This window comes from Schistocerca gregaria, chromosome 6 (assembly GCF_023897955.1).
Source record: "Schistocerca gregaria isolate iqSchGreg1 chromosome 6, iqSchGreg1.2, whole genome shotgun sequence".
NCBI classification, from domain to species: Eukaryota; Metazoa; Arthropoda; class Insecta; order Orthoptera; family Acrididae; genus Schistocerca; species Schistocerca gregaria.
Window position 1 is genome coordinate 172,233,880 of NC_064925.1, and position 26,833 is coordinate 172,260,712.

General features: G+C 42.1%; 1 protein-coding gene across 1 annotated transcript in view; it reads left to right on the forward strand.

The window, feature by feature from the left end:
• The window catches only part of LOC126278403 (protein Spindly-like), a 119,248-nt gene that overhangs the window by 58,884 nt on the left and 33,531 nt on the right, over positions 1-26,833 (forward strand). The window contains exons 5-7 of the mRNA XM_049978505.1: positions 8,551-8,760; positions 8,886-8,987; positions 9,087-9,199. Coding sequence (XP_049834462.1) covers positions 8,551-8,760; positions 8,886-8,987; positions 9,087-9,199 — 425 coding nt within the window. The remainder of the gene's footprint in view (positions 1-8,550; positions 8,761-8,885; positions 8,988-9,086; positions 9,200-26,833) is intronic.

Here is a 26,833-nt window from a genome sequence, read left to right on the forward strand (position 1 = left end):
GCGTGCGCGCGATCTTCTCTCTCTCTCTCTCTCTCTCTCTCTCTCTCTCTCTCTCTCTCCTTTCTGCTTTGGACTACAACACCATAGGCTTTGGATTGTTGATAAAAACTTGCTTGCCTTCTAGCAAAGTCCACACTTTCTGAGTCTTTAGTATCACCTATGGACTATTTGAATTTCACTGTCATGGTGTATTCTATAGGAAACTTCTGAATGTGAAGTTATTTTATTTTCTGTTCATAATTGGACTTATTTCTATGAATGTTATTCTTTAACCTACTCAGCTGGTTATCTACATTTTCATCACATCAATTCTCTGTCCAAGTTGGTGCCTCCCATAGTTACATCCATATCCAGGAGAATGGAGTCCTGCAAGGCTCTGTATTGTGTGTGTGTGTGTGTGTGTGTGTGTGTGTGTGTGTGTGTGTGTGTGTGTGTGTGTGTCTATTTTTTAGTGGCTATTAACGGTCTAGCAGCAGCTGTCAGGTCCTCCGTGTCACCTTCTCCGTGTCACCTTCTCTATTTGCAGATGACCTCTGCTGCTGCTCCAGTACTGGTGTTGCTGAGCATCACCTACAGGGAGCCATCCACAAGGTGCAGTCATGGGCTCTAGCCTATGGCTTCCACTTTTCAGCCACAAAGTCGTGTGTCATGTGCTTCTGTCGGCGTTGTACCCAGAACTTTACCTTCATGATGGTCCATTCACTGTAGTGGAGAGATATCGATTCTTTTGACCAGTTTGTGATGCTCGATTGACTTGCCTGAGCAACACCAGTTGGGGTGCAGATCGCTCTACACTGCTGCAGCTCTCCGCTGCTGCAGTTCAATCCATAATTGACTACCAGAGTGTGGTTTATGGTTTGGCGGTGGCCTCAGCATTGCATTTACCCGCCCTGTGCACCACTGCAGGGTTTGACTACCGACAGTCCGTTTCTTGCATTGGCAGCTGAGGTCGGGACTAAGAACTGCAGTTCGCGTGCGATCCCTTCTCTCCCAACAGGAGTCCTTCACTTTACAACCTATATGTGCTGTCCGTTCATGTACGCCTCCATTGTGTGCGCCTCGGCCGCAACTTCGTCTGGGCCTTTCACGTGGCCCTAAGGACTCCGTTAACCCTACGGCGCTCTACTGTCACTTGCTCTCAATTCTTGACGTGTTCCGGGGCTCTGAAATGGTTTACACCAACGGCTCTATGGCTGATGGTGACGTAGGCTTTGCGTATGTTCATTGAGGACATATTGAACAGCACTCCTTGCCTGATGGCTGCAGTGTCTCACTGCAGAGCTGGCGGCCATATCTCGTGCTCTTGAACACATCCGCTCATGCCCTGGCGCGTCATTTCTGCTGTGTACTGTCTCGTTGAGCAGCCTACAAGCTATCAACCAGTGCTACCCTCGCCATCTGCTGGTAGTGTCCATCCAGTAGTCAATCTATGCTCTGGAATGGTCCCGTCGTTCAGTGGTGTTTGTGTGGCCCCTGGACACATCAGAATCCCACACAATGGACTTGGCGACAGGCTGGCCAAACAGGCGATGTGGAAACCGCTTCTGGAGATGGGCATCTCTGAAGCTGACCTGCATTCTGTCTTATGCCATAAGGTTTTCAGGCTTTGGGAGACAGGAACGGCATAACAGTACGCACAACAAGTTGCGTATAATTAAGAAGACGACAAATGTGTGGAAGTCTTCCATGCGGTCCTCTCTCGCAGGGAATCAGTTGTCCTGTGCTGGCTCTGCATTTGTCATACAAAGCTAACACATGGTTACCTACTCCATCGCGAGGACCCACTTCTGGGTCACTGTGACTCCCAAATGACAGTCGTCCACCTCTTGCTGTGCTGCCCACTTTTAGCCGCTCTTCGGCGGACTTTCAACTTTCCCAGGTCCCTACATTCGGTGTTGGGCGACGATGCCTCAGCAGCTGCTTTAGTTTTAAGTTTTATCTGTGAGAGTGGGCTTTATACTTCTGTGTAGGTTTTAGTGCATGTTCTTTGTCCCTCTGTGTCCTCCACCCTAGTGCTTTTAGGGTGGAAGTTTTAATGTGTTGCAGAGTGGTTGGCTTCTCCTTTTTATCCTCATGGTTGGCCAGCCACTGTAATCTGCTTTCTTGTTTTACTCTCTTCTGATTCTAGCATCTCTGTTTTTTTCTTGTCCTCTTTTGTTCCTTTTAGGGTTCATTGCCTTTCCTTCGTTCTTGTGGTTTTTCCTTTCTTTCCTTTTTGTGTTATACATCTTGTCCGTTTTATTCTCATACTTGGGGCATTGTTTTATTAGGAACAGGGGACCGATGACCTCTTAGATTGGTCCCTTCCCCCCTCTTAAACCAACCAACCAAACAACCAACCATTACATCAAATAGTCCTCATTATTTTCATTTGACACTAGTTTCATCAATTAGTTGGGCCCATATATATCACATTTCTACCACACTTTCGTAGTGGCTGCAAAATCCATATCATTCGGTAGAAAACTGGTCTAATCTCATATATTATTGCTCAAAACTCCTCATCCATTTGCTGATAAGGAAACATCCTACCACAGTTATTTTGAAATTCCTATTTTTTACACTGCAGTACTAGGTCAAGTTTGCTAAAATATTCGGGATTGTTAATGTCTCCACCAAATATCGAAAATGTGGAGAAGTTTCATTATTTGCGTTGCAGAGCTTATCTCAGATGCAGATAATGAACATTATCAATGTCGTCGTCGTCCCCCCCCCCCCCCCCCCCCCCCCAGTGGACTTGCCACTCTGGCTGGTTCGTGCTTGTCTACCACAAGGCCCCAGCCTTTGCAGCATTTTTTCCTTTCCATGCTGCATGTCTGTCGTCTTGCTATTCTTTTTCCCCTCCCTTGGGGAACATGTCTGGGGTATTCTTGGGAATGTTCTGCATTATGTCAGTGATGTGCGAATAGTCTCACCTTTGTTGTTGTTGTTGTCCCCCTTTCTCCTTTCATTCCTCTTTTTTTCTTTTTCCTCCCTGTGCACTCCTGAAGATCAGCACACACATCTAATGCGTAACAGGTGACTGGGTAACACACAATTCCCAGCCCTGGGTCAACATGTAGGGCTCACACATGTCCCCTGGTATAGGCCAGGCCCAGGGAAGGGTGTTTGCCTGAGCTGTATCCTTCCCAAACTGCCGATTGGTCCCTCCATCAGGTGTTTGGGAGGGGTGACCTGAGGTTTGAACAATCACCTAAGGCAGGTGCACCCCTTGTGAAAGGGGCCCCCAGTTGGAAGGAGCGCGCAGTTGGAGATGCTGGCAATCATGGGGATTTCCTCGCGATGAGTCGATCATCTTCCCAGTCCACTAATACAAAGTGTAAACGCAATGAGGCGAATGATTCAAAGGCCCTCTTCACTGCACCACGGTTCCTCGTGGTCTCATGTACTGAAGATAGTCAGTCCTTCACCATGATAAATCCGTTTATTATTCAGAAAGGTGTAGATGCAATTGCTGGCTCTGTGAAATCTTGCTCTTATTTACGGAATGGCGCTCTTTTTTTTTTTTTTTTTTTTTTTTTTTTTTTTTTTTTTTTTTTTTTTTTTTTTTTTTAAGCAACTACTGATTGCTGCCTCGCTTCTCCACAGTTACCCTGTTTGTGTCGAGGCCCACTGAACTTTGAATTCTTCCCGTAGTGTTGTTTACCCTAGGCTGCTTTACGGTCTCACTGAGGCCGAAATCTAATCTTACCTCTCTGGTCAGGGTGTCATTGCCATTCATCTTCTAATGAAAAAGATAGATTCCTCCTTAGTGCCTACCCGCACTCTTGTTCTCACCTTTGATAGTGGTGCTTCCGTCTGTGCTCAAAGCAGGCTATGAAATTATCACTGTCCGGCCATACATTCTGAACCTGATGCGCTGCTACCAGTGTCATTGTTTTAACTACTCTAGAATGTCTTGTCGACACCCAGCCAAATTTGTCACCTGTGGCAGGGATGTGCATGAGGACTATTGTCCACCACCTTCTCCCCGCTGTATCAACTGCAGTGACGACCATGCCACCTCCTCTCCGGGTAAAGGAAAAGGTGCCTTATCCAGTTGCTTGCAAGTTATTGGCTAGTTGCAGACCCTGCGTTCTCCCATCTATTACCTATTGTTCTGTTGTTGATGCCCCTCGCTCCATGAAAACCCAGTGTTAAGGTAGCATCACCATCCCCCTGTCCAGCTGTGCACCAAGCCATCAGACTCTCGCCTCAAGATGTGAAGCCACCAGCTACACAACCAGTAGGCAGGAAAGGACAGTAGTAGTACTCCCGTGAAGACTTCTCCGCCCCTCCAGCCAAACATCATCAGTCTCTTCATCTAATCAGAAAGGCTTGAAGAAGTTCTCCAAAGGCAGTCTGTCTTCTCCTTCAACACCTTGAAGATTCTCTAATGATGTCTGCACTTGGTACCTTTGCCCGGCCAGCCTCCGTGTCGCCGCTGCGCACCAACAACTGTTTTTCGTCGGACTCCACAGACCGACCGCACAAGCAAGCCGATGCTTTTGTGGATCCAGTGGAGCAGGGTCCTCCTACTTCTGTGCCCTGTAGTAGTGCCTCTTCCCCAGCTGTCATTTGGCAGCTTCTTGTGTCACAGCATGCCCTTGTACTAAGCCTTCAGGAAACAAAATTGTGCCCTCATGATCGCTTTGAGCTTTCACATTTCTTACAGATTAATTTTGGCCTTCCCCTTGAGGTCGGCATTTCCTCTCATGGGGGCATCATGCTGCTCATATGGGATAACATTCATAGTCAACCAATCTCGCTGACTACCAATCTTCAAGCTATGGCTGTTCACCTTTTCCTTCCCCACATGTCCCCATATGTCTCTCCATCATTTTGCTGTCACCAGGGCAGACTTCCTTCAACTTATTGGGCAGCTGCTTCCCCCATGTTTGCTACTTGTATTAAGTGCAAGTTTTTAAGAGGGGCAGGATGTCAAACCAGCCGAGTGGGAGCAGGAGAGGCACCACAGGATATTTTAATTTCCACTGTTCTGAATATAGTTTGTTGGCATCCATTACAAAATATTATCTGTTTGAATTCCACAGAGCGAAATACAGTGACGTGCAATAGAAGAATGCTTTGAGAAGGGGCATGGCATTGCACTTTCCCACACTTGGGATCAACTAACATTTTGTACATTTCCTCAAACACACGTTTTATGTATCAGACTCTAAAGAAAGATGTGCTGCAAAATGAACATATTTGTGAAAAATAGATTTTTTGATTTCTGGCACCCGACGTCAAAAGCTCCAGGGGTTGGGGGCGGTACGGCACCTCTATCTAGTATTGCCCCCGTTCGGATATATCATAGATCCAGGGCTGATTGCTCTCACGCCACATGAAAACAAAATGGATTTCTGTGGCCAGGAGCTATCAAGTGGATTAAAATACATTCACATAATTACAGAAAGCTAAAATATGTTATTAGTTTCAAATGTTATTTCATTTCCACCTTTCTGACAGTCGAGCGTTAATCGCCTTGCAGAACAATGAAATTATTTTTGTTGATTTGCTGAAGAAATTTGGCTTTTACTAATCTTTTCCACTGAAACGAAGTGCTTAATTCCACACGGTTGGCTACTTAAATTGTTTGGTGCATTTCAAGTGCACATTTCCATTTTGTGGCACGTATGGCGCATCCCTGCTACAGGTGACAAATTTGGCTGGGTGTCGACAAGAGATTCTACAGTAGTTAAAACGATGACACTGGTAGCCATGCATCAAGTTTGGAATGTATGGCCGGACAGTGATAATTTCACAGCCTGCTTTGAGTATGGATGGAAGCACAACTCTATCAAAGGTGAGAACAAGTGTGTGGGTAGGCACTAAGGAGGAATCTACCTTTTTCATTAGAAGATGAATGGCAGTGACACCCTGACCAGAGAGGTAAGATTAGATTTCGGCCTCAGTGAGACTGTAAAGCAGCCTAGTGTAAATAAAGAATCAAACATGAGATAAAATGTTACTGTACTCCAAAAAAAAATTACATCTGAATCTGGACATACGGATGTGCGCGGAAGCCGAATTATTCATTTTAGTATGGTTTACGAAATTCCGGTGCTCTTGGAGTATCCACTGATGTCTTGTTTCTTTTATGACATAATGTAAGATGTTTTAATGTTTTACTCGATGAGCATACGGGCTTCCTGTGCCATTGTAGCTGTGCAAGTGCGGTGATGCCTGTTACCTCGCTCTCTGGCAACTGCTGAAACGAACCTATTTCTAACAGGTCACAGGAAAATATTGCAAATGGTTGTTTGAAAAGTGTTACTTTTAAAGTAAATTTCCTTTAATGCAAGCTGTACTATGTGGAGAATGTCCAATGAATTTCTTAAATCACAGAGCATTTGCCTCTCATTTAAAAATCAACTCTTTCAGAACAACCATTTAAAAAAAATTTGAGCCCAGAAGATCAGACATTTATGTTGGTGGCGGTGTGGTCTTCAATCCTGAGACTGGTTTGTTGCAGCTCTCCATGCCACTCTATCCTGTGCAAGCTTCTTCATCTCCCAATACGTACTGCAGCCTACATCCTTCTGAATCTGCTTAGTGTATTCATTTCTTGGTCTCCCTCTATGATTTTTACCCTCCATTCTGCCCTCCAATACTAAACTGGTGATCCCTTGATGCCTCAGAGCATGTCCTACCAACCGATCCCTTCTTCTAGTCAAGTTGTGCCACAAATTTCTCTTCTCCCCAATCCTATTCAACACCTCTTCATTAGTTATGTGATCTACCCATCTAATCTTCAGCATTCTTCTGTAGCACCACATTTCAAAAGCTTCTATTCTCTTCTTGTCCAAACTATTTATCGTCCATGTTTCACTTCCATACATGGCTACACTCCATACAAATACTTTCAGAAACGTCTTCCTGACACTTAAATCTATAGTCGATGTTAACAAATTTCTCTTCTTCAGAAACTCTTTCCTTGCCATTGTCAGTCTACATTTTACATCCCCTCTACTTCGATCAACATCAGTTATTTTACTCCCTAAATAGCAAAACTCCTTTACTGCTTTAAGTGTCTCATTTCCTAATCTAATTCCCTCAGCATCACCCAACGTAATTCAACTACATTCCATTACCCTCGTTTTGCTTATGTTGATGTTCATCTTATATCCTCCTTTCAAGACACTATCCATTCCGTTCAACTGCTCGTACAAGTCTTTTGCTGTCTCTGACAGAATTAAAATTTCGTCAGCAAACCTCAAAGTTTTTGTTTCTTCTCCATGGATTTTAATACCTACTCCGAATTTTTCTTTTGTTTCCTTCACTGCTTGCTCAATATACAGATTGAATAACATCGGGGAGAGACTACAACCCTGTTTCACTCCCTTCCCAACCACTGCTTTCCTTTCATGCCCCTCAACTCTTATAACTGCCATCTGGTTTATGTACAAATTGTAAATAGCCTCTTCTATTATGTTGAACCAAATAGCTGTTTACCTCACAGGTTCATTTCTTGTGCCATGCAAAATAACTTCCTCTCTCTCACTATCCAGAGACGTTGATGATGATGATTAGTTTTATTTCGTGAACAGTTGACTTGTGTATCCTAATTACGTTTACCAGCAATCGCATCTTACGTTAGGTGCAAATGTTTACTTAGTGATGAAAAATAAAATACTCACTGGATTGTCAAAACTGCAGCTTAACATGTAATGAATGGTATATTATTTATACAACTTACTGTTTGTTCCAAAGTTACTGGCACTGCTTCTCAGCCTGCAATTTAACAAAAATACATAATTGATTTATTGAATTCTCCAAACAAAGTGCTTTGGGGTAATTCTGTCTACTGATGCAGCTCAAGTCTGTGTTGACTGTTTGCCAAAATTTGTGCTAAACTGAAGCTGTTTCTGTTTTTGTGACCTGAGACTTTTTAAAGAATTGGTCAAATGCTTGGAACTGTTTTGCATGTAAGTAATAGTTTCAACAGAATATGGCTGCAGTTAGTAATTTTTGAACCCTTCCCCCACAATAAAAGAATTAATCACCTTAGAATCATTGCAACACAAGTTCCTTAAATTAGGCTTACTGGTAAAAAAAATTCACAATCGTGAGTGTTATGAGAAATAGCTTTGCAAGTGCTGATTGTGTCCTCATCTTGAATAAAGTCTCTTCTATCAAGGACATAAAGTCAAATTTTAAAAGAATTATGCATTACCTAGTCCACTGGGCCTTTAATATGTTCATGGCTGGAGCATTAAAATAAGTTAAACCTATCCACACCTATCAATTAACTTATGACTAAGTCAGGGCAGTCTTTGATGGATGCATTCTTTGTCATCTATCTCTAAGTACATTTTTACTCACTTAGTTGGTGAAGGTACTTTTAATTGGCATTACTATAGTGCAGAGTCTATACCAACATTTTTTATACTGTGTTGGGTTACATTACTCTCTCTTTCTTTCTTTTTTTTGTGCTGTATATGACAGTAACAATGTAATTATGATGGGACTACTTTTAGTTAATGTATCATTATGTCTCTACTAAGTGGCATTTCATTCAAAAGTAGTGTATACAATGTCACATTTACATATATTTTCTATCTGCAGGCTCTTCAAGAACAAAATGCTTTAATGAAGGTTGAACTCGAAACACTCAAAGCAAAAGTGAACACTCATTCATCAAAAGGAAATTCACTATTTGCTGAAGTGGAAGATGGTCGACAGCAGTTGGAAAATCAAATCAAGAAGCAGAAGGTGCAGCTTTTGGCTTTGCAAAAACGCCATTTGCAGACATTCTTAACCTTTAGGAAGCTTCTGGTAAGTACTTATGCAACTTATTGCTATATTTCCTAATCTGTCACAATAGATAGATCTATCATTGAACTTAACTGTAGTAATTAAGTTAATTAAAGGTACATACAACAAAATTTTCCTGCTTGTAGAAAGAAAAAGCTAGACTGTGTGAAGACTTGGCCCAAACCAAAGAACAAGTATCAACCAAGGAACTGCAGTTACAACTCACAGCATACAAAGAACGTTTAAAGGTAAGGCTTTTCTCTTTCCATTTTTAACTAAGATAGCATGTAAAAGAAAAATAATTGCTCAGAGGATTTAAGGAGTGATAAGTATGTTAATGTTTCTAGGATCTAGAAACAGCACAAAGGGCATGGGTAGAAGAAAAAGCTGCTCTACCCATTGTTCTTGGCAATAATTATGAGTCGGTGAAGACATTTGATCGCTTAGTGGAGAAAGAGAGGTAAAGACAGATTTCCATATTTCTTGACTATTTTTCTTTACTTTTAATACTACTGGAATAATTTAGTGTCTTCCACTTAATAGCTTGCAATTGAGTCCTGTGTTAAATGTCTCTGATCTGGCTTATCATTTCAGTATGTTGTTCCGTGTATTATTATGTAAGAGGTTTACTCGGAAAATTCCGAAACATATGCTCCAAGAAGTCTGGCAATGTTCTGGTTTGACCTTCACACATCTTGTAAAACGACCATGATTGTAAAATCAGAGCTAGCATAGAAACTCACCAACAATAATTCATTGCATGTACCATTTGTGATTGATTGAAATGGAAAATAGGGGAAATTATGGTGCTACTGGAAACACCCTTTGCTACATATAGTAAGGTGGTTTATGGGGTATGGATGAAGTGTAAACTTACAGCATTACAGTAGATAGTGTTTATAATTTGTAGCATAGCCTATGCAGTACAGAAAAGTGGCATTAACTGGTAAGTGGACCAATCTTTGTAAAACAGAATTGGCAGATTTGCTGGCCCTAGTCCCAGCCCCACTATAGGGTGAGCAGTATCAGTAATTCTAATCACTATGTATCTCCTCTATAGACTTCCATACAGGGTGAAAATGAACTCCACCAACAAAATTTTGGAGTTTATAGATTGATATTTTCTGAGTATTTTGGCATAAACAACCTGTGATTTCCAGTGGTTCATTACGGAGTACGTAATTGTATTTTGATTTCTTACCCTGGATTACCTTCATGGACAACAATGCAGATGTTGACAGTATGTGATATGTGTGCCTTGTTTGGGAACGAACTTCTTCAGTTAACTCACAGAACTTATTGTTCACATTAGTAATGATCACTTTGCTCTTTGCCCTCAGGTTTTCATTTAGTACTGCTCTGTTCTATCTCTGTTTCGGTTTTGTAACAGTGTTAGTTGTACTTAGGGATCCAGAAAAATGTACACACCCTTTGACAGTCAGTGTTAATGGAACAAAGTGGCATACCGTTCCAGTTTTTGCACCAGGGAAGGGCTCTGTTCTATGCATTTAAAATGTCCTCCATTGGGGGCCAAATGATGTTGATTCTGCTGAACTGTTGGTTGAACTACAGCTGTCAGTGTTGTCGGTGTGATAGCCACACAGGACACCTTGACGGTTTCTCGTCACTCATTCAGTGTAGCTGGCTTCTGTTGATAAACTTCATTTTTTAAGGTCCCCTTTAAGTGGAAGTCAAGAGGTGTCATGTCTGAAGATGGTGGTGGGTACTCAACAACTCCTCTTAGACCTATGCATCATCCAGGTAGATTTTCATGCAAGTAGGCTTTGACATCTCTTTGGTAGTGACGTGGAGTGCCATCTTGTTGTAGGTAAAATCTTTCATTTCCAAACACTTCTCAGATGGTAGGTAAAATAAATGTTTGCAGTATATGAAGATGCACCTAGCCAATTACGGTACGTTCAAAGAAGAATGGGCCAATCAGACTGCACAATGACAGACCACACATCATCACCCACACATTAACACCTGGTAGATTGACTTATTTGTCCAAGTGAACATGAGGATTTTCAAGAATCCTTTGAATTGTGCGTCATCAGGCCAGATAACCTTCCTCACAAAGCATCCCTTGAAATGACTTGCATCCTTCAACCCGAGTCACCTGAACAGTATCGTCGACTTCAAATTTATCCCGAATATGAGAAATTGCTGTACTGTTGGTGGCTGGGTTCCGTATGCATTACACCATTGCCGTTATACCTCCAGTGTGTTTTTTTACTTACAGTATCACTTCCACAAGGCCTTGCATTGCTCAGATGACAATCTTACTTCATTCACTGCTGCACTGTCATCTGCTGGAAAATGTGAGCCAAGATCTGTAGAGAAAACAGTGGACTATGCTACCATGCAAAATTTTCTGAACCCCTCGGTACATTAGCAGTGATATACAGCAGAAAGGACCAGGTTACTGATGGTGTGTTTGACAATGTGCACCTTGCAGATGGGCACACTTAATCTAATAGAAGAGCAGCACAAAGACATTATGCTAAGCTGTTCCCACTGAGACAACAGAGTCACAGTGAATTTGTTTCATCTAAGCGTTGTTGTGTTGCTCTGTTGTGATATACATTTGTTATATTACGAGCTGTTTTACAGTTGTGAAGATAATTAGGGTAACAAACCAAATAAATAATAATTTACACCATTAATCAGCAGTGAGCCATTGGAGACTAAGGATGCCTTATACCGAAATACTCTGAAAATATTCTAGAAAACTTCTGAAATTTTATTGGTGGAGTTAAGGTTCCCTGAATATTTTTATACCATGACTCTATAATCTGTAAAGAAAAAGAAAATTGGTGCTTCACACCTCCTGTACTGGCTCCTCTTCTAGAAAACAGTAATGCTGCCTTTCATTAATATTGTAGAGTTCAAGTGTCACTGATCCAACAGTTTTACATACCACGGAGAAAATTATGACATTGAGAGAGACCATATGCATACAAATTTTCGGTACTGCCAGTAGACGCACATCAAAGTACATAAATTATCCTAACTTTTGGAAGTATTAGTGCCTCCATTATGTAGCGTCTGGTGATACACTGGGGGGAAGTTAACCCTTTGGTGGCTACCGGGGCTGAGCATTCTGCCTGCCAGGCTGGTTAAAGCGGTTGAACGTATTTTGTGCCTTGCCAGCAGGTGGCAGACACAGCCTCATGACCGCTGCAGTTTACAGCCACTATAGGCTACTCATGTATTCCACAGCACTTGGAACCTCTCGTGAATAGCACTGCTTATGAAATCAGTATCGCCCTTTGTTGCCTGTCATATCAATTTCTAATGATGACGAAAGAGAACTTCAGAACTAATCTAAGCGTTTTGTTGTAAGTTTATCTTGGCTGGAGAAAGTTATTTCAGAAAAATAAGAACTTACTAAATTTGTTATTTAAAAATTCTGTTACTTGAGATACCCACTACCAATATATTTGCCTATAATGTATTAAAATGTCAAACATAGGAAAAACACATTGCAAGTTTTTAAGTGAATAGTTCCTACCAGAGAGGCCCAAAACTGTTTTCAGTTCGGCGCAGCAGGGATTGTTGCTGAGGAACTGCACATATTTTGCTGCACTGTTTCCCTTTTGCAACATCTGATTCACCATTTCTGTATGATAATTCATGCCTCTTCAGATATTACAGGGTGGTCCATTGATCGTGACCGGGCCAAATATCTCATGAAATAAGCATCAACGAAATTTGTCTAGCTTGAAGGGGGAAATCAGATGGCGCTATGGTTGGCCTGCTAGATAGCACTGCCATAGGTCAAACGGATATCAACTGCGTTTCTTTAAATAGGAAGCTCCATTTTTATTACATATTCGTGTAATACGTAAAGAAATATGAATGTTTTAGTTACACCACTTTCTTCGCTTTGTGATAGGTGGCGCTGTAATAGTCACAGACATATGGCTCACAATTGTAGACAAACAGTTGGTAACAGGTAGGTTTTTCAAATTAAAATACAGGACGTAGATACATTTGATCATTTTATTTCGGTTGTTCCAATGTGATACATATACCTTTGTGAACTTATCATTTCTGAGAACGCTTATGCTGTTACACGTGATTACCTGTAAATACCACATTAATGCAATAAATGCTCAAAATAATGTCCATCAACCTCAATGCATTTGACAAAATGTGTAACGACATTCCTCTCAACAACGAGTAGTTCGTGTTCCGTAATGTTCGTACACGCATTGACAGTGCGCTGACGCGTGTTGTCAGGCATTGTCAGTGGATCACAATAGCAAATATCTTTCAAATTTCCCCATAGAAAGAAAATGGGGGACGTCAGGTCCGGTGAACGTGCGGGCCACGGTATGGTGCTTAGACGACCAATCCACCTGTCATGAAATATGCTATTCAATACCACTTCAACTGCATGCGAGCTATGTGGTGGACATCCATCATGTTGGAAGTACATCGCTATTCTGTCATGCAGTAAAACATCTTGTAGTAACATTGGTAGAACATTCCGTACGAAATCTGCATACGTTGCACCATTTAGATTGCCGTCGATAAAATGGGGGCCAGTTATGCTTCCTCCCATGATGCCACACCATACCTTGATCCACCAAGGTCGGTTATGTTTCACGTGTCGCAGCCTTCGTGGATTTTCCGTTGCCCAATAGTGTATATTATGCCAGTTTACGTTACCGCTGTTGGTGAATGACGCTTCGTCACTAAATAGAACATGTGCAAAAAATCTGTCATTGTGTCCAGTGGCAGAACTGTACATGACATTCAAAGTCGTCACCATGCAAGTCCTCGTGCATAGAAATATGGTATGGGTACAATTGATGTTGATGTAGCATTCTCAACACCGACATTTTTGAGATTCCCGATTCTTGTGCAATTTGTCTGCTAGTAATGTGCAGATTAGCTGCGACAGCAGCTAAAACACTCACTTGGGCATCATCATTTGTTGCAGGTCGTGGTTGGCGTTTCACATGTGGCTGAACACTTCCTGTTGCTTTAAATAACGTAACTATCCAGCGAACGGTCCGGACCCTTAGATGATGTCTTCCAGGATACCTAGCAGTATACCCAGCAGTATACATAGCACATGTCCTCTGGGCATTTTGATCACAATAATCGTACATCAACACGATACCGACCTTTTGCGCAATTGGTAAACAGCCCATTTTATCACGGGTAATGTATCACGAAGCAAATACCGTCTGCACTGGCGGAATGTTATGTGATACCACGTACTTATACGTTTGTGACTATACAGCGCCATCTATCACAAAGTGAAGAAAGTGGTCCAACTAAAACATTCATATTTCTTTACATACTACACGAATATGTAATAAAAATGGAGGTTCCTATTTTCAAAAAACGCAGTTGATATCCGTTTGACCTATGGCAGCGCCATCTAGCAGTCCAACCATAGCGCCATCTGGTTTCCCCCTTCAAGCTAGACGAGTTTCGTTCTTTGTAGTTTTTTCATTTGATGCTTATTTCGTGAGATATTTGGCCCGGTCACTATCAATGCACCACCCTGTATACTTATGTTATGAGAGAGAAGTAATGACAGATTCTTTACATACCTTTTTTTCCAGACAACAATATTGTTCACTTCAAAGTAGTTCCATCAGCAACTATTCAATGGCGGAGTCATTGTTCCCATTCTTGTTAGCATTGCTGAAAGGCTTCACTTGTCTGTAATGTTCTTTTGAATATTTTCCCCGAGTCCCAAACTGATGTGCTTTTAAGACATTTTTCAATTTTGGCAAAAGGAAGTCACAAGGGCAGATCAGGTGAATAGTGGTTCTGTGTAATAGGAATGCCTTTTGAGGTAAAAAAATTCTTTATGCATAATAGCCCCCCCCCCCCCACCCAAAAAAAGACATTGTTTTAATCTTTGGTTTGCTCATTTGAGCTTTTTTCAGTGGAGGAGATGTCTCAATGTACCACTCCTCACTTTGCTGCTTTGTCTCAGAATCATACCCAACAGTGAGGATTAATCACCTGTGATCACACATCTGAACTGTTGACAATCCTCTCAAAAAGATCAACACACACATTTTTTCAGAGTTTTTTTGGTATCATTTGGGCACAAACCTTTCACATGTGCAAATCGTAGTTCAAAATTCGATGTATGGTGAAAGTTTTTAACAAGTCACCTGTCATCCTTATTGTTAGGTCTGATTCACAAGAGCATGCACCTTTTTGTTTCTTTTTTGACATGGAAGATGTGCCTGAATGAGGTTCATCTTCAATAATATGTTCTTGGCCTTACAAAAATTCTGCTGTTTCTTTTCAAAACACACACAAAAAAAACACAACTTCACTGACGGTGCCTTCAGAAATCCTGAGATAACTGTGTGGAACTGAAACTTGGACCAAGCATCTGGAAGTGATGAATACACCGAGCTACACAAGTAGGAAAACTCAGTGTTGCCACATCGCTCACAGAGTTGTCAGTCTTCATTTTTCTCACACACCTTGTATGTATTGTGTGTCCTTCATAGATTAATAAATCAGATTTCATTTCGTTGGCCGTGTGCACTAATTCCTGTTCCGTACTGCCACGAGTGTTGATAAGAAACCGGTGATGGAACGATAGTATCATACAGAGAATGTGTCAATAAAAAAAGTTTCAGTGCTGTTTAAAAAGACAGGTAGAGGTGACTGCCAGAATTTATAGAGGGATTAACTTACTGGACAGAGCATATAATGCTTTAGAATCGTTTATTAAGCGAAGAACGAGTAATTTTCCTTTAGAGGATGATCAAAATCAGATGCAATATTTGTAATGAAACAGATCATTGAAAAACATTCAGAATTCAGTCGAGAAACGCTCTTAGCATTTGTCGATGAGGATGAAGCTTTTTATAAAGTTAATAAAGAAAAACTTGAAAGCAAAATGGAGAAGAGGGTACCCACTCCATATAATAAACACTGCACAAAAGTTAATACGAAAACACAATAATCAGGTCAGATACGAATGCAGAGGTGGCAGTACCTTTCAAACACACACACACACACACACACACACACACACACACACACACACACACTCTCTCTCTCTCTCTCTCTCTCTCTCTCTCTCTCTCTCTCTCTCTCTCTCTCTCTCTCTCCCCACCCCACCCCACCCCACCCCCTCCCCACCGTGTGTTCATGCAACCATAATTATAACATTCCCTCCCAGACAAGCTATAACCATAAAGTTGAGCATAAATGGTATTAAGTGCATTTTTGGTGTAATTTGAAAGTAGTATTGCACTGTATACTTATAACTGGGGAAGGGATTAATTAATTAATGGAAAATCTCATATAAAGATGTGAAACAAATACTAACAAAGAGATAGAGGGGCTGGCCAGTACTTACCTCAGCTCAGTACAGCCGATAGATACACAAAAAACAACCGAAAATTTACGTTCCTAGCTTTCGGAATAAATGTTCCTTCATCAGGGAGGAGAGAGGGGAAAGAAAGGGAAGAAGGGAAAGTGGATTTAGTTAGATCATCCCTTGACAAAATTCTCCCCACACCACCCAGAGTTGCCTTTCGTCGCCCCCCCTAACCTCCGTAACATCTTTGTTAAACCCTACAATATTCCCAGACTACCTTCTCTACCCAGCAGTTCCTACCCCTGTAAACGACCCCGCTGCAAAACCTGCCCCATGCATCCCCCCACAACTACCTACTCCAGCCCCGATACTGGTAAAACATACACAATTCAAGGCAGGGCCACGTGTGAAACTACATGTCATTCATCAGCTGACATGCCTGCACTGCACAGCCTTTTACATTGGTATGACAACAACTAAACTGGCTGAGCGCATGAACGGACACAGACGAACTGTCCGCCTAGGAGATGTCCAATAGCCAGTAGTGGAGCATGCCCTCCAGCATAATTCTAGGGACCTGGGAACCTGCTACACCGTATGTGCCATTTGGCTTCTCCCACCCAACACCAGTCCCTCTGAACTGCAGAGATGGGAACTTGCACTCCAACACATCCTTTCATCCCGCCATCCCCCTGGACTGAACCTACATTAAACCACCTCACTTCCATTTACTCTTCAGTCTTCTCCTCTTTCCCTTTCCTTTTTAGCCATTCATGCATCTTTTCATCCTACATCTTTATACTATATATCTCTTTACTTCTGTATGCATCCTCTTTGGTTTAAAGCTGGCACAGTACTTACAGTAGAATATCTTTGGCTTCTCTCTGACAACCATGCCTCCATCCTTGCTACCCTCCCTGTTTTCCTTTCCCTGTTGCTTCATAACCAGGGTTGTGAGTAACTAAATCCACTTTCCCTTCTTCTCTTTCTTTCCTCTCTCTCCTCCCTGATGAAGGAACATTTATTCCGAAAGCTAGGAACATAAATTTTCGGTTGTTTTTTGTGTATCTATCGGCTGTACTGAGCTGAGGTAAGTACTGGCCAGCCCCTCTCTCTCTCTTTGTTAGTATTTGAAGGGATTAATTACAAATACTAAGGGAATGTACTTATCTTATCTGGGAACCTTATAGGTACTTCACAGGTCATCTCAGTCTTGTTGTCTACAGCATCGGATTTGTTATTGCATGGATAGAACACTTTCCGCCATTTTAATTCATGTTATTTATTTTCTTCCAAGACATTGCTTACAAAGTCATTGTGAAATTACACAACTGAAAGTCAATTTATTGAGTTGATTTTAACAAGAGTGGTTGATGCCAATTTTTGAATACATCAGAAACATGCAACTGACTAATCATCACATGACCTAACCTCTGTTTATAGCATAGTTCATGGCAGAACATTATAGAAAAATACACATTTTAAGTACAATACTTTTCTAAGAAAAATTTCAACAAAAATGTGCATTCTTGGAAACTGTTGTTTTACCATTACAAAATGATGATATTTGTTATTTCAGATTAATTTAAAATCTGTTTTAGAAGTTTCTCAGATTCGAAAGCTTTTGAAAACAGGATTTGTGAGAGATTTGTTTGTGGACTGATACAGGTTATTCTTTCATTAGTAGATAACAAAATGTTCCCATTAAGGTATACGATAATTAATCTAATTGTCTTTTGTCTATGTAGAAGTCCTCTGTAATATGCCTTTTGTAACTGTTGTAATTTTATGGATTTTTTCTTTAAATAAATTTTTTTCAGCGAGACTAATTATTAGATGGATGCGTAAGCTCATAGTGTTATGTTGGTATTGTGGTTGTTATGGGTTCATTTATTAATTTTCATTTTTATATGTAATTGTTGATATCTGAGTTTATATTTTGTCATTTGGGGATAGTGAGTGGAGTTGTAACACTAGAAAATCGTTTGTCAAGTGGACAGATCAGAACATTTCAGACATATTCTTCAGTTTGAGTTCAATAGAAGCAGAGGCAGTCAGAAACATTTGTTCTGTGTATGGGGATAATGCCATTGGACAGAGCAAGGCAAGAAAATGGTTTTCTCATTTTAAGAGGGGTTAGAGGTTTTATGTAGATCATTTAACCACATTAATCCATGGTGATCTATTTCCGTGTACTTGAAAACTGGCAGATGTGATGAACTGTGATCAGTGTGACATTTGCATGCAGTAGGGAAGATTTAAAAAATCAGGTGTATGGGTACCACAGGCTCCAAGTCAAAATTGCAAAAATCAGCTGTTGGCCATGTGTACATCTCTACTTGCTGATCATCAGTTGGCTCATGAACACCACCAACAGTTCCTATCCTGTATTGTTAGTGGTGACAAGAGATGATGTCATTATGTTAACATAAGGAAAAGAAAGGAATGGTTGACCCCAAACAAAGCAGCAACTACCTGTTAAAAGACCTTTGTCCATCCAGAAAAGATAATGTTGTGCATCTGGTGAAACAGTTACAGTGTGGTGTGCTATGAATTGCTGACCTGGGGTGTACCCATCACCACTGACATTTATTGTCAATAAATGAAATGTCTTGCAGATGCAATCCGAGAATGACGACCAGAAAGACGGCGTGTAGTGATGCTACTCCATAATAATGCTCACTTACATCTTGCTTGACTGACAAAAAACATTATCCAGGAGTTGCATTGGTAAGTCGTTCCGCACCCACCTACTCACCTAATCTTGTCCCCTCAGATTTTGACCTTTCCCGCCCTCTGTCTTCAAAGAACTTAATTTCAGGAATGAAAATGCGCTCCGAACATGGCTCGAAGAGTTCTTCGCCGCAAAACCATGTGACTTCTACAGTCACAGAATCAAAAAGCTATCCCAGCATTGGCAAACTGTTCCAAATAGTGAAGGAGAATATATTATTGATGACAAAACTCTTTTTTGTCTATTGTGTTCGTTAAACTCACGGAAAACCGCTATCAACTTAAGCTGCAACCCAATACATACATTCTCTCAAACAAGTAATGGATGGGTCATTCCATGTCAGTTCAACCAGGGGCTCCAGCTCATAGTCCAACATTTGACTGAAATTTAGTACACTTAATTCTACCAAGTGTGGAACTCTCATGTACAAAGTATTAGTTTCCCCTGCCAATTAGTTCCAGAATTATGACTTGTGAAAGACGGTGGTGTGACCCGGAATTTGCAACCCGCATCTGGCAATCTATCTTCAGACCCAACTTCAGGTCTTAATAACTTTGGAACTATTCCACACAGTCTAGTGAAATTTTTAGAAGCCAGTAACATCCACTTAGAGAACACACTCTGTGAATCAAAACACCAACAACATATTTCTGAGGGAAAATAAGAAATTCCAAAATGTGATTAAAAAATGTAAAATGTTAAAAGGTATATATTGTAGGTGCCCTCTATGCCAAATATAATTCCTCAAAAGGTTTTTTTTTTTTTTTGTGGTAAGCTTAATCTGGCCTAAACACACACAGAACTCATCATGCCCATATCAGTCACAAAAACTGATTTACATGCACACAAAAATACAAAAATTTGAAAAATTACCTGAAAACATGGATTTTCGAAGTGTGATGCACAAAAGGGACAAGTGGTATACAAGCCAAATTTCACACACTGCGTTAGTAGACCATAATGATATATATCTCAAAATTTCAGCATGTTATTGCAAGACATTTGTGTACCATGGAAGTTAACAGATGTATTTGATGATGTGGCCATTGTACCACAACACAATTTTGTAGGAAAAAAAAAATGTAAACTGTTCTGCCTCATCTTATCCTCTCCCACAACTGTTTAATCACTAAGCAACAACATTAGACAGATTAACGCAACTTATCATTAATGTTTACTGTACCTTAACTGCTAAAAACCAGTTGCTTGTGCTTCAAACAGAAGTTCTCCCACACTATAGCTACTGTACTCTGTAAACTGAGTGGCAAATTGTACTGTCTTCCTGACACTGTGGTAGGAACTGGAACTGTCATAAGCATATGTTCAAAAGGAATCAACACCTGTCTGCCAAATGTAGCCAATGAAATGATCGTGTTGGTCCTGCTGGTGCCATGAAGTTCACAAATACATCACCTTCTGCTTCACAGCACTCTGCAACACATCCTAAGTACCATTTGTCATCATAAACAGCAATAACATAGCAACATGGTTGTATGTTGCTGCTTTTGCTTCTGAATCCTGAGTCAGACACACTGTGAAGACACATGTTGTGCTAAACATAGAATGATTGTATGCCAGAGATATGTTTCTGTACCCAGGTAAATAATTGAAGTGGTGTTAGATTGTGACCTTCTGTAGGGTGCTGCAGACTAGCTCATGATACCATGCACTTAATGGTAGCACCAATACCATCACATACATTTTTACCATGACTTGTTGCGAAAAAATTCCGTTCTGCGTGAATCTGAAAATCGTGGTAACGCATGCATACATCTTTGAGAATTTTACAGTTTTTGTATTGACTAGCTGCCACATGACTGAAGTATTTCGCAAAATGTATGCGATGCAGCTTGTTTTTCACATATGCCATGACAGTGCGAATGTGGACATGAACTGCAGTGGCATCATGAATTAAACAGTCACTAAAAACGCACAGGTTCATGACAGACACATCACCTGATTCACCTCTATAGTAAATCGCAAATGGCTGGAGTGTTGCCTGACTGTTGTCCCAATGATATCCTTGGATGGCATCTTGAACTATAAATGCATAATTTTCAGAGAAGTCTAGTATTACTATAATTTCATCTTGTTTCAAATTATCCCTATAGAACTGGAGATAAGCCAATTGTGGTGTTGCTGTGCAGCTGTGTGTGATCAGTTTGTCCATTTTTTGACAACACATTTCAACAAAATCTTCCACTGTACTTTGCTTTATTTAAAGACTTGGGCGATCCATGTGTGTCCATTGTTTATAAGAAACAAGTTCATCGTCATCCATAAGGAGTTCACCATACAGTTTGTTATTCATGTGTTCTGCAAGATTTGCCGTACTAGGACACTTTTCACACCTAGGTATCATGCACTGGTAGGAACTGATGTCACACACTAGCAGCTTCATTGCAGCTTTGTAATCCAGACCAGAATCCTTTATAGCAGCAAACATCAGCTTAGCATTTTGATGGGTCTCACATACACAAACATTGTGTGTGCCACTTGCACTTATAGGCAAAACCCATTTTGGCTGAAGATTGAAAAAGATGATAAACCTGCTTTGGTATTGGGATATTCTTCCTTGAATTCTACATATAGTTCTGATATGTTGTATAGCAACAGTCTTTTTTTGTATCTGTACACGTACATTTCCCATTTTCACCGGAAAGAATACTTATCCAGAAACACTTTCATATGATGATAACAAACACTAAAGTTTCCTGGAACTGTACTTCCTGTGCCCACAGGGTGTATCCCGAATCTCCATAGCTACAAATCTTTGTCAGATTCATCCAGATCATACAGCACAAAGCGAATGCCACATTTTGTTCCATATGTTGTTTTATGACATTCAGATGCTTGTGCTCTACCAATACTGCAACTTGTTTGAACAAAAGCACCACTAGTACACTCTTCTGCCTCCATACTGACTTTCCGCAACAGTACTTACCAGTCTGAAGTAGAATCTTTAAAAAATGAGTAACCTGTAACTGTTGCTTGTTTCCTTTGTTGTTCCTGTGCCTAACAATGACTCATTCTGTCTCTGAAAAATACCATTGTTTAACTTTTGTTGCCTAATGGTTCCTGACAATTGCTGCAGCTTTATCTGAAACAAGCTGTTTGCATCATCACTATTACTTGCTAACCGTCTTGTGTTAAAAGAAATGTAACCAAATACATCTCTGTCAACTTCCATTGTACACAAACACCTTGCAATAACATGCTGAAATTTTGCCACATATTATATTAAGATCTACTTATGCAGTGTTTGAAATTTGGCTTGGAAAATCGATGTTTTTCAGGTAATTTTTCAAATTTTTGTATTTTCGCATGTATGTAACTTTGTGTGACTGATATGGGAAAAAAAATTTATACCCGTTTTGAGTGAATTATATTTGGCATAGAGGGCACCTACAATATGTATCTTTTAACATATTACATTTTTTAATCACGTTTTGGGATTTTTTATTTTCCCTCAGAAATATGTTGTTGGTGTTTTGATTCAGGACTGTGCGGAATAGCTCCAAAGTTATTAAGACCTGAAGTTGGGTCTGAAGATAGATTGCCAGATGCGGGTTGCAATTTCTGGGTCACGCCACCTTCTTTTACAAGCCATAATTCTGGATCTAATTGGCAGGGGAGCTTAAAATTTTGTACATGGGTGTTCCACAGTTGGTAGCATTGGTGTGCTAAATTTCAGCCAAATCTGAGACTATCAACTGGAACATTTTCTCAAATTGTTTGAATTGCCATGGAATGACTCGGATATCTAAATCCTGAATAACAAATTTCAAATAGAGTACTTAAAATTTCAGAAATTTTTGTCTTTCTTTAAGAACTTAATACTTCCATTTTTCAAAATTTTCTCAAAGAGCGAGCCAATTGGGGAAGGGCACCTTACATGGTGCATAGTGCCCATCATGTGCTGACACCTCTCGCATCCTTCATCAACATGGATCTGCACTTCCTCTCATTCTCCAGCTGTTGGGCAAAGTCACCCTCCTGGGTATGTTTTCCTCCATCCTCTGTGCAGTATCGCTTTCTGCGCTGTCAACGCTAATGGACTTCTTAGCTCATTTGCGCCTGATATCGAGCATGGTAGCCAGTCTGTTGTGGTGGGGCTGCCATGTATCCAGTTGCTTGTAGCCCCCTGACCACACAGGGATTGCTCTGCTGATGCATGTGCTGTTAACTCCCCATGTATGCCAAGGAGTATATGCTTGTCACCCTGGAGCATCAGGACTTCCGGCAGTGGCCATCCTGCTAGGTGCCATTTACTGTGGGTGGGTGGCGCTCGTGGAGAGGGCCCCTGATCGGAGTGGGTGGCATCAGGATGGATGATATGCCATGAAGTATAGTATATCATCTCTTGCTGGTTAGAGGACAAGTTTGGGAAGGTGGAGGGCTTGTCCCCAACGTGGCCAGGGTTGGTCTTGATCAAAACAGCATCTTCTGCCCAGTCACCTGTGACAAGCTGGGGGATGTTTCTGTTTCCATCACACGCCATAAGAGTGTAAATATGGTCCGGAGTATCATATTTCATAGGGACCTTCTTTTGCAGTCTGACAATGAGCTATTCACAATTTAGAGTGGCGAAGTGTCCATTTCATCCAGCGCGTCCACTGGGGTCTGATGTATACTCAAGTTGCCACCAGTGCCTTTATCTTGGCCTATGAGGGGGAGACGTTACTCGAGAAGGTCAAGGTGATGGTCTACCACAGTGATGTAAAGCCATATATCCTTACTCCGATGCAGTACTGGAAGTTCAGCCATATGTTTTCCCACTGTACTTTCAGTGTCACCTGTCTGGATTCTGGACGTCCTTCACATCCCAGTACCACATGTACCCCGCCTCCCATCTGTGGAGAATGCCATTCGCCTTGCTTTTCAGATTGCAGTATTCTCCAGAAACAAAGAAAAATAATGGAACACAAGACCCTGGACCAGCTGACCTACACTGAGGCTAAGAGAAAATATGAGAGGTTACATCCTGTCTAAATGATGACAACCTTACACCGTTGGCTCTTAGAGCTCTTAAGAGTGGTCAGACTCCACCTGCCCTCTTGATGGTGGGGGGCACTTCCCTCCCTGTTGCTCCTACACAACCTACTTCAGGAGCAACACCGTCGCAAACATCAGGGATGTCAGTCCCCACTTCTCAGCCAGAGGAGTATGTCTTCTACGACTCCTCTCATGAGGAAGGGGTCCCTTGGGTCACTCCCTTCCCAAGTTCCTACCAGTGGCAAAGCTGACACCCGCCAGTGGCTGAAGCAACCACAGGTAGCTGGTTGTAGGGCTTCACGGTCCTCCTCAATCCCTTAGACTGAATCAGTGAAGCCCTGCCAGCTGGACAAACCTAAGGAGCAACGAGAGAAACCTAAAAAGAAAAAGACCGCCAAGAACCAAGGCAATGCAGTGGCACCAGCAGGTGACCGAGGTGTAGACTGCCTCATTGAGTGTTTTCATGCCTTCCCAGTCTCACGATCACGTAATCTTCCAGTGGAATTGCGGCGGTTTTTTTTACCACCTGGCTAAGCTGCGGTAACTGTTAAGCTTTGCACCCTCTTTCTGCATTGCCTGCTTCCTGGCAATGCAGACCCCTGCCCTCCGTGGCTATAAGGGATATTATAGGAACCGTCATGGCTATAATAGTGTGTCAGGTGGAATTTGTGTCAATGTCCTGAACTCAGTATGTGGTGAACCCGTGCCCCTTCAAACCCCTCTTGAAGCTGTGGCTGTCAGGATAAGGACAACACAGGAAATAAATGTCTGCAATGTATATCTTCCTCCAGATGGTGCAGTACCCCTGAATGTAGTAGATGCATTCACTGATCAACTCCCTAAACCTTTCCTACTTTTGGGCCCATGAACCCTTGTGAGGTGGGGGCCATGCTTACTGGCCGATGTAGGGAGGTCGAAGATTTACTGTCACGACTCGACCTCGACCTCTGCCTCTTAAATACAGGTGCCCCCACACATTTCACTTATTTGGCCATTGACCTCTTGGTCTGCAGTCCTCGTCTTCTCCCATTTATACATTGGAAAGCACATGATGCCCTGTGTGGTAGTGACCACTTCCCATCTTCCTGTCACTCCCTGGCGACATCCCCACAGGCGCCTACCCAGATGGGTTTTAAACAAGGCAGACTGGGAAGCCTTCGCCTCTGCTATCACTGCTGAATCTCCCTCACATGGTGCCATAGATGTTGTCATTGAGAAGGTGACTACAATAATCATTTCTAGAGTGGAAAATGTGATCCCTCATTCCTTAGAGTGCCCCCGGCAAAAGACAGTCCCTTGGTGGTCGCCAGAAGTCGCTGAGGCAATTAAAGGGTGTTTGCGAGCTCTACAGCGAGAAGTGGCACACCTCCCCAGAGCACCTAAAAGCCTTTAAGCTACTCCCTGCCTGTCGTTCACCAGCTTATAAAAAGACAGAAACAAAAGTGTCAGGAGAGGTACATGTCGAACATTGGGTGCCATTAATCACCTTCCCAAGTCTGGACGAAGATAAGGCGTCTTTTTGGGTACCAGACCCCCAACAGGTGCCCCTGGCATTAACATCAATGTGATTGCTGAGCACTTTGCTCAAGCCTCTGCATCAGAGAACTAGCCCCCCGGCCTTTTGCACCCTCAAACAGCAGATAGAAAGGAAAGTCCTCTCGTTCATTATTGGCCACAGTGAATCTTATAACACCCCATTTACAGAGTGGGAGCTCCTCAGTGCCTTTGCACATTGCCCCGACACAGCTCCTGGGCCGGATCGGATCCACAGTCAGATGTTTAAACATCTCTCATCTGATTATAAATGACATTTCCTAGTCATATTCAGCCGGATCTGGTGCAATGGCATCTTTCCATCGCAATGGCGGGAGAGCATCCTCATTCCAATGCTCAAACCCAGTCAAAACCCACTTGATGTGTATAGCTACCAGCCTATCAGCCTCACAACATTCTTTGTAAGCTGCTGGAACGTATCGTGTGTCAGTGGTTTGGTTGGGTCCTGGAGTCATGTGGCCTACTGGCTCCATGTTAGGGCGGCTTCCGCCAGGGTACTGTGCCACTTATAATCTTGTGTCCCTTGAGTCCGAACAGCTTTTTCCATGTGCCAACATCTGGTTGCCGTCTTTTTTGACTTACGTAATGCATACAAACACGACCTGGCGACTTCATATCCTTGCCACATTGTATGAGTGGGGTCTCCGGGGCCTGCTCCTGACTTTTATCCAAAACTTCCTGTCGCTCCGTACTTTCCAAGTCCAAGTCAGTGCCTCCTATAGTTCCTCCCATATTCAGGAGAATGGTGCTCCGCAGGACTTTGTATTGAGTGTCTCAATTTTTAGTGGCTATTAACGGTCTAGCAACATCTGTAGTGCCATCGGTCTCACCTTGTCTGTATGCGGATGACTTCTGCATTTCGTACTGCTCCTCCAGCACTGGTGTTGCTGAGCGGCACCAACAAGGAGTCATTCACAAGGTGCAGTCTGGGCTCTAACCCATGGCTTCCAGTTTTCAGTTGGGAAGTCATGTGTCCTGCATTTCTGTCAGTGTCATACCGTTCATCCGAACCTGAACTTTAACTTAATGATGATCCAATCGCTATAGTGGAGACATATCGATTCTTAGGACTGGTTTTTGATACCCAATTGTCTTGGCTGCCTCACCTTCGTCAGCTTAAGTGGAAGCGCTTGCATCACCTCAGTGCTCTCCACTGCCTGAGCAATACCAACTAGGGTGCAGATCGCTCTACGCTGCTGCAGCTCTATGGAGCTCTTGTTTAATCCCGCCTTGACTATGGGAGTCTGGTTTATGGTTTGGCGGCGCCCTTGGCATTGTGTTTACTCGACCCAGTGCACCACTGCCGCATTTGCCTAGCGACGTGAGCTTTTAGAATGAGTCCAATGACCAGTATCCTGGTGGAGGCCAGCGTCCCTCCATTGAGGGTTAGGTGTGCACAACTGCTCGCCAGTTACGTTGCACGTGTTCGTAGTTCTCCTGCATATCCGAATTACTGTCTCCTTTTCCCAACAACAGTGGTTCATCTCCCGCAT